The 8,412-nt window shown below is 41.2% G+C and overlaps 1 protein-coding gene across 1 annotated transcript; it reads right to left on the bottom strand.

Annotated features, from left to right (window-relative positions):
* Positions 1-365: 365 nt before the first annotated feature.
* ak4 (adenylate kinase 4) lies at positions 366-7,794 on the bottom strand. The gene is made up of 5 exons (XM_076727110.1): positions 7,213-7,794; positions 6,227-6,346; positions 4,347-4,519; positions 3,151-3,269; positions 366-2,583 (listed from the first exon to the last, which is right to left on the bottom strand). The coding sequence occupies exons 1-5, from the start codon at positions 7,352-7,354 to the stop codon at positions 2,457-2,459; spliced, it is 681 nt and encodes a 226-aa protein (XP_076583225.1). The 5' UTR covers positions 7,355-7,794; the 3' UTR covers positions 366-2,456.
* Between the last annotated feature and the right edge of the window lie 618 nt (positions 7,795-8,412).

Genomic DNA, 8,412 nt, shown 5'->3' with positions numbered 1-8,412 from the left:
TAGATGCAAAAGCATCATCAGTTATATAAAGTACAAAAAGTTAAAGTACTCAGTATACAGAATGACCCATTTCAGAATCATATATGTTATATTACTGGGTAATAATTACTGATACATCCATGCATGTGTTCATCACTGTAATGCTTCAGCTGTTAAAGGTGGGGCTAATTTTTATTCCTTTATGCCAACTTTAATATTGTGTATTTTGTGTTAATTATCTAAATTTGTGAAGTAAGTAGTAGCTAAAACCTGTCCTTAAATGCAGTACTTGAGTACTTAGTTACTTTCTACGGTCAGATCTTAAGACAGTATAAATGAATAATACAGCTGTGAGCATGTAGGGACATTAATCTCATACAAAGACTGTGAAAGCAGTGATGCGAAAATAGTTTTATTGTTCCTGGAATCTAACAGCATGGTTTGAAAATAGGGGAGAAAAAAATCCACTGTGGTGTTACAGAGCAGCAGTGGGCTGTGGTCACATACTGTACAACTTAAAGCGTTCAGACCATGCCCATTCATTCGACAGCACACGCTGAGCATTCAGACCCACTGTGCTAAATGAGAGGCTGTAAGAGAGGCAGCTCCTACAGACACATGCCCACCTTACCAAATCAACATCTACACACTTCATACTTCAGCTGAGTACACTGAGACAGGGACAAGTTGCTGACATCTTATTCTAATGTCACATCTGCAAAAAACATTATTGAGCAAAAGAATAAGAGTGTTTCCACCAAAAAAAACAAGGCAAGGCAGTTTTAGCCTCATGAAAGAATGATTAAAAAAAGGTTATTTTACATGTGATTGGTGACTTCTGGCCAATCCCTGATTCTGATGGTCATTCATAATGAATTTAGCTGATAACATGCTATGATTAAGTTTGGAAATGGCAGAGCCAGCATTGATACAGCTGGAAAATACAATCATAGTCTATGTGTTGGTCTTTATTGCACAGGTTAGTCACTAGTGTGCTTACTGAAAAGGCAAACTCGTGCAATGTTGTGCCATTGGGTGACAATAACGAAAAAAAAAGAGGCTATTCTGGCGGATGACAAAGTATTACAAACCTTTACCAATCACTTCCAAAATAAAAATTCTAGAAAGTTAACAGTTTACAGGTTGTCCACCCTGCAACAATGACTTATACAAACAGTAAGAAAAATAAAACTACATAAAAGTGACCTGTTACTTGCCGACATTATATCCAGCAGTGTTTAAAAAAATCGAACAAATGCTGCAAATCTGTACATTCAACAATCTGTGGCGTTCTGATGAATAAAATCTCAAGGCAACCTTTTGCATATATTTAAAGGAATGTAACAACACTGAAGGCACTCTATATTCTGTGCACTGGTCTTCATCCCACCCACAGAGTGTGCTGCAGAGTGACTGTGAGGGCTTCTTGAATCAGTCCAGCTCCCGCCAAGTAGATTCTCCTGCATGTTAACAGATACAGATTGCATAGTATTCTGCAGCATTTCAGTACAACTAGTAAAGAATAGCAGTTAATACAGTGAACAGCCTCTCTGTAATTGATGGATATATTCTTGAAACACTGAGCTGATCAAAAACTGTTTCTGCACAACAACAACAGGTACATTTGTAACAGCTGTCTCGTAGGCATTATATATAGCATATTAAACAGCACCCAGGCTAGAACAGGCTTCAACTTTTTAGAAAAACTGACCCAAATAATGACTGTCAAAGGCTGATATTGGCTTTCGATACGACCCATCGTGTCAGGACTGCCCTCAATTAATATGTCAATTAAGGCTGAGTGAGAAACTACAACTCCACTTGCACACAGAAGGGTAACAATATAAGGGTTTCAATCAACAATCAGCATAATCATTGAGGCAACAATTTGATATTGTTTGCGTGATTACAAAAATCAAATGCAATTAATCAAATGTTGCCGTAAGACACTTAATATTTTGTTTTTGGTTTAATGTTCTTGGAGCTATGTTACCCCTCTGTTGCAGGTTTCTGGTTGTAAAATAGTTATAATGAATCCCTTCTATGTATAATTTACTTTTTCCTTTGCTTTTAATCTCTGGTTTTACCACGGCTTCCCTGAATGAGCTAAGTTTTGAATTCAATGTGACAGAATAGGAACAGATAAAAAAAAGACTTTTAAAGAACTGCTTGGTGGTGAGTGCTGGTGTAAAATTGGAATTTACAAAAAAAAAAGATCAGCTGTAATATTCCTTCGAAGGATCTAAACATTTCACTGATAATACAGAAATCAACACAGCAAAGCTTTGCACACAACCATCCATGTGAAGAAAACAAGTGATCAAATCCCAAACTTGTTGGACGACTACAGTTTTGATCAGTGTCTTTGTCCATCACTCTAAACTTCAGAATCAACGAGACCATCATGTGGACACATCGCTCCACCTCCTCTGGCGACTCCCTGATGTTTCCCTGTGGTCTTTTCATTCAGAGCAGTGTCATGGTGTCTGTGTTTGGAAGGCATCTGATGGCTGTGTGTCCATCTTGGTGCTGAGGAGAGAGTTGATGTAAGGCCAGATCCGGTCTGTCTCTGTTCCGGAGAATGAGTGCAGGATTCCCTGTGACCTGAGTGAAGAAATAAGAGATCAAATAAGAAGCAAGTCTGGGGAAAGCTGCATTACCCACAATGCAACTCAACCGCCAGAAGTTCAGTCGGAGATTTGGAGGCACCATGTTCAATGTGGCTAATGTAGCCTTCAGCCATTAGCTTCATAGCATCAGCCAGCCAGGATTTTTTCAGGGAATGTTGAGACCGCATATTTTCATCAGCCTGCCAGAGGCTCAATCACTGTTGTGTTAATTCATTCAACGATATTATAACTCAACAGACATTTATTTAATCGTGTGTTCCCTGTGCTGTTTGCTCCCTTTCCTCTCCTGCCCTCTCCAGCTCTATCCAGGTGTGCTACATCTGACACTGAATCAGGTGCACCTGACCTAGGACTGAAGAGCTTAAAAGCTCTTGTGCCAGCATCAGATGAGAGGCTTCTGGTGTGGGGGTCAGCTGGTCTGGACCGAAGGGTGGGTTGTAATACTATAAAATAAATTGTTGATCACAAGAAAATATCTAAGGCTTGAGAAATCCTGAGAAGAGATACTGAGTATAGACATGAAAGGAATACATTTACTGACTTGTATAAGTCTATAACAGGCTTGGCCACATCTTTGTAGTGTCTCAGTCTGGCCATCAGAGCTTCTGGTTTGTCATCATCATGCTGAATCAGTGGCTCACCAGTGATGTCATCCTTACCCTGAGGAAGGCAACACAAGGTCACACATGCAACAACGCAACAAAGGTCAGCTCCAGACGATGCACTGAAATCTTCTGGCATCGAGGATTACAGCACACAGTGACATAAAAAGTCATGCTGCAGGTAGACACACATCTGCAGTCATTTCAATATCAGAAAAATGAGCTCAGTAAAGATAACAAGAGGATAAGTTCAACATTGGCTGTGAAATTTGGTAGAGAATTCCAGTTGGTGGTTGAACTTTGATCTTTCCAGCCACTGGAAATGCAAAATGTTACAGTCAATATAAAGTTCTATCATGTGATGCTGAGATCTTGGTTTTGAATGCCTTCAGTGTCACATGCAGTGTCCTCCCCTTTTTTTTCTGCATTTCTTTTAATTAAATGAAAAAATGTGAGGCCTTGTAAACCGGTGCCAGTGGTACACGCACTCAAGTAGCAAATAAAGGCTTTTACTGTTACCTAAAGCTTTGGACTGGCCTTCACTGAATATGAGGTGAGCATCATCAGCATCCTCTTTTAAAACTCCACTACAGACTTATTCACACAAATTCAATCAGCAAGTTAAAAAATTTTCAAAAGTTTCAAAAGTTAAAGTCTTTTTTTTTTACGAGTTTCTCCTCTTTATGTTTATAATGTATGTTCTGCATATTTGTATGTTCATTGTTTTATCAGCTCTTGTGTCTGTGAAGCACTTTGTAAACTTGTTTTGTGCCATATAATTAAAGGTTTACTAGACTGCATTACCATACTACTGTTAATAGATTTTGGTTAAGAAGGATAACAACACTGAATAATAAATGAAGTCAGTGTTATAACAAGGACCTTGTAAAGCCAAATAACAATAGGGTGGGATAGTGAATTAGGAGATTGTCCTTCATCTTGTTGCAATCTCTCATTCAGACAAGCTTCCACCCTGACATTAAATCCCGACCAACTCCAAAACACTGACACAAATCATTGCAGAGGAAGCTGAAAGGACGAAATTGTCCTCCAGAAAATAAAGTGCCACAAAAAACGTAAATCTCAAGCAGGACATTTTAAGCACTGTGACAAAACACTGGTAGACTTTTAAGACCTGCACTCGTGGCGGGTTGAAGCCCATGTTGTAGACTCTACCACTGGCTGGGTGGATCCAGCGGTCACTCAGTCTCTCCCTCAGAGTCTCGTAGGGGATGTTGAGGCTGATGACCAGGTCGAGCTGACACAGATTGTTCAGGGCTTGGGCCTGCGCCAGAGTCCGAGGAAAACCTAGACAGGGCGCAGAGGGAGCAGGAGGAATGAGCGAGGCATCGTCAACCTGGAACAGTTCATGTTTAGTGTTAAAAGCTGATGTATGACCTTTTTTTTTTTCATCAACTGCATTCAAGATTACAATACATGTGCTTTAAGCCATGCTGAACAATGTGAGTTAACGGGATGGAAGACATGCTGTGTATGAGTAATGGGCCACTTGACTTCATTTTCATTCCGACAGTCAGGGTAGCTAAAAAAAAAAGTATTAGATGGACAGAAGCACAGTTAGAAATAGTACATTGTAGTCTTCTATTTCACTTTTCTTGTGAGACTTTCCTCTTGCCCCACTCACCAGGAGAGGAGACGCCAGGTGGCCTACACAGCAGCAAACAGCACCAGTGAGGTCTTCAGTGCTCAAGGATACTTCAGCATGGCACGCTAACTGTGAACGTAGTTCCTTTCGTTAAGTCCGCTGTCTCTTGCAAACCACATAACTTTTTTTCCTTTTTTTTTTTTTGCTTTGGTATGCAAAAAATCCGCCTTGTCTTCAGCTTACTGCTTCCTTATATGTGGCCAGCGCAAAGTGGCACTGACATATACATAACTCTGTAACTTGGTTAAGAGCTGTTAAATCTCTCTAACCACCAGAGTAACATGCTGCCCACAAATGAGCGATGGGAGGGCACCAATTAAAGGGAGAGCGAGAAAGAGTCCGAAAGCCGTCAAGAAATTCTGTCTTTCTTCTAGAGTATATTCTCAGAGGATATTTACCAAAATGTGAAAAATGTGAAAAACACCATGCAAAAAAAATATGCCGTGGGCACTGACAACTCAGCCTGTCAGAGTCATGAGATAAACATGATGAACTGAGATAAATGCAAGCACGTGTGTGTGTGTGTGTGTGTGTGTGTGTGTGTGTGTGTGTGTGTGTGTGTAACCTTGTTTTGGCTGCTCTTTATTCTTGCTACATCACATTTATTTGTTTAGTGACCATGTTTAAAGGTTAAAAGCGTAAAACCAACCAGTTTGCTTCATCAATGTTTTGCATCTCCCGTGAAGATCATAGATAATATTCAACTTGGACGAAAGACATTTCATAGGTCACTAATGGCTCAAACTAAATATGTTACCAGCTAAGACATAAAAAAAACATGCAGTTTTGTATTTTACCACTTCTTTGACCATTTCCAACCAGTACTTGAACATGTCATCTGTTATCTTTGCTCTGACCTTTGATTTTGAATCTGATGTTAATCCTCCATGATGACTGAAGGTTGAGTAACAGTCGAGAGCATGCACAGATCTGCTGGTACTAGATTACTTACTGACTACCCACAGATGAAGGATAATGTAGAGAGGATTTTTCTGCTTTCTGTAAAGGGGGCACCACACACAGCACTTTGGGGGTCATGTTTCTGAATGTGCAGAGGTGTAAAAAAAAGAAAATAAAATGAGAAATGCTGGTCTCATGGCCCTGCCTCTAACATGGCTACAAGTCTGGGGATTTTGGGGGTGGCACCTGTAGTGGCCAATCAGATTTAAGGGGTGGCTGACAGTTCCCACCTCTGGCCATGACGCTGCATTATGAAGAATATTTTCCCTCACTACAAAGGAAGACAAAGGATGGAGGCTGCTGCCAGAAAAGACTGCAAAGCTGGTGCATCAGTAGATTGAAGTACAGAGCATGTACTTGCATAAAAACAAACCCTCTATTTTTCATACCATCCAACAGCCAGCTGTGGCCGCTCAGCTGCTCCAGCCTGGGCAGCATCAGCCTGGTCATCACATGGTCAGGCACCAGCATGCTTCTTTCTACGTAGGTGTTCACCAGCAGACCTGCCTCTGATACACAACAGACAGGTGAAGATAGTCAATGCATGTCTATTCAAAAAAACAACACAGGACAGAGACTGTTGAATTATCCAAGCTCAGAATAATAATAAAAAAAGCACTTCAGAGGCTCTTGCTAGTGTAACTATCTGACCAAAGATCGGAAATAGTTACAATTGTCAGTGCAAACTCCTGCCTGTAACCTCGCCTATCTTGCTGATTTAAAATGACACTCTTGTTGTGGATAATTAAATCGCTGAATTAATTATAAGTCACTGCATCCATCAAATAAGCACACCTACTGAACTCACTGGTTCAGAGATCCGAGATCTTGTTTATAGAAGCTTATAGAAAAAAGGCTTGGTTCCCCTTGTCACTACATCCCATCTTAACCGTAATGTTTCAGTAATGGCAACCAAGCACACATGTTTTTACTTAAGCTCTCTGCACCGAACTCCAATGTTATTATCAGTGGGCTACACGTAGAGATGGCACATTCTGGGATTTAAATTAATTCCAGTTGTGTAGCTACAATGAGGAAGTTGTAAGAGACACGATGCATGATTTTAAGTGTGTGTTTGGGAAAATAATAATAGTACAACGCTTGATTTAACTGGAGTAACGGTGAGTCACTGTGGGGTTGGACACTTACGCAACTTTGGTCTCTACACTAGATTGAAATCAAATCAAGAAAAACGTTAGTTTGCTTATTTATTAGTATAATGATATTAAGGGGAAGAAAACTGTGCAATCGTCAAACTCACACATTCTGCACAGACAATGACGCGTTGGATCAACTTTTCTGCAGACCTCTTCCTGTTGGCACCGCAGTCTTGATGTTAGGGCAGCAGAACATGAGCAGCTGCACAGTATCTTACCTGTATTTGCCGCTATGCTCTCTCGTAGAAAGTGGCCGCTGGACAGATACTGCAGGCCAAAGCTTTGCGCAATCCTCTTGGATATCGTTCCTTTCCCTGATCCTGGTGGGCCCATGATTGCAGCTCGGAATAACTTGGCCATGTCTTCCTCAAACTCAGGCTCCAACGGTAAAATCCCTGGGACGCACAAATGTTGTTCCTGTTTGCGCGCAAGGAGACGAACTACCTCTTAATTAAAACCCTCACCAGATGCGCGCATGAGCAGTCGAAAAGGCTTGGACGTCTTAGAAATTTGTCTAAGTAGAGTAAATTTTAGCCTATTTCTGGAGTCTGGTTCTTTACGCAGAGCCCACTCTCTGCGCACGCGGGGGCTATCCTGCTACGATCAAGCCAAAACGCGTCTTTTCTTTCTTTTTTTTCCTTCCAGTTCTCTTATGGGTACGTCACGCTCGTCTACGTCTTTAAGGACAGATACTTTTTTTTGCAAATGAATGAAGGAGTCGCCACAACGCCCTATTTTCCTGCGCACATCATCCAGAAAAAATGCGGATGACTGATCCACACGAACCTTGCGGGGAAAACTGGTCACTGTAGTTTTTAATGTACAAGTGGCGTACAAGAACTGTAGTCTGTTACTGACTGACTGTTTCCCTTAAGAGAAGGAAAATTGTGAAAAGGTCCCAAGGAGAATATTATATTTATCTAACAAAGGGAGCAGCAGGAGGAGGAGTAGGAGGAGGAGGAGGAGGAGGAGATGTTTTTAGGAATTTATCATAGAAAGACCAGAATGTTTTCCTTCATGTTGGGAAGCAAAAACAAAAAATAAATCAAATTAAATTGCGCTATCAACTCAATTCAGCACAACATATTCGTGGTTTAGCACAGTAAGGCAGTAAGGGAATGCCTTAGAGCAGGTTAAGACAAAATCTATATCAAGTTACATCGATGTGCATCTGGAAAATCAGATAATCCCGCCTTCAATACACGTTGTGGCTTGTGTTACATGTTGGTGCATATGGACACTGGCCAGACTGTGTGTGTGTGTGTGTGTGTGTGTGTGTGTGCTTCCTGTGCAGGCCCAGGTTCAGGCAACAGCTCATCAGTGGCACACAGCTGCGACTCTTCCGGTTCCTGACTGTCATACAGGATTTAACCACGGGGTGGAGCGGTTGACCAACACCTACACCCGCTCACCCTGTA

Source organism: Chaetodon auriga, chromosome 3 (assembly GCF_051107435.1).
Source record: "Chaetodon auriga isolate fChaAug3 chromosome 3, fChaAug3.hap1, whole genome shotgun sequence".
In the NCBI taxonomy this organism is placed as follows: Eukaryota; Metazoa; Chordata; class Actinopteri; order Chaetodontiformes; family Chaetodontidae; genus Chaetodon; species Chaetodon auriga.
Note: the sequence above shows the minus strand (reverse complement) of the source record. Positions and strands in the feature narration are given on the sequence as shown.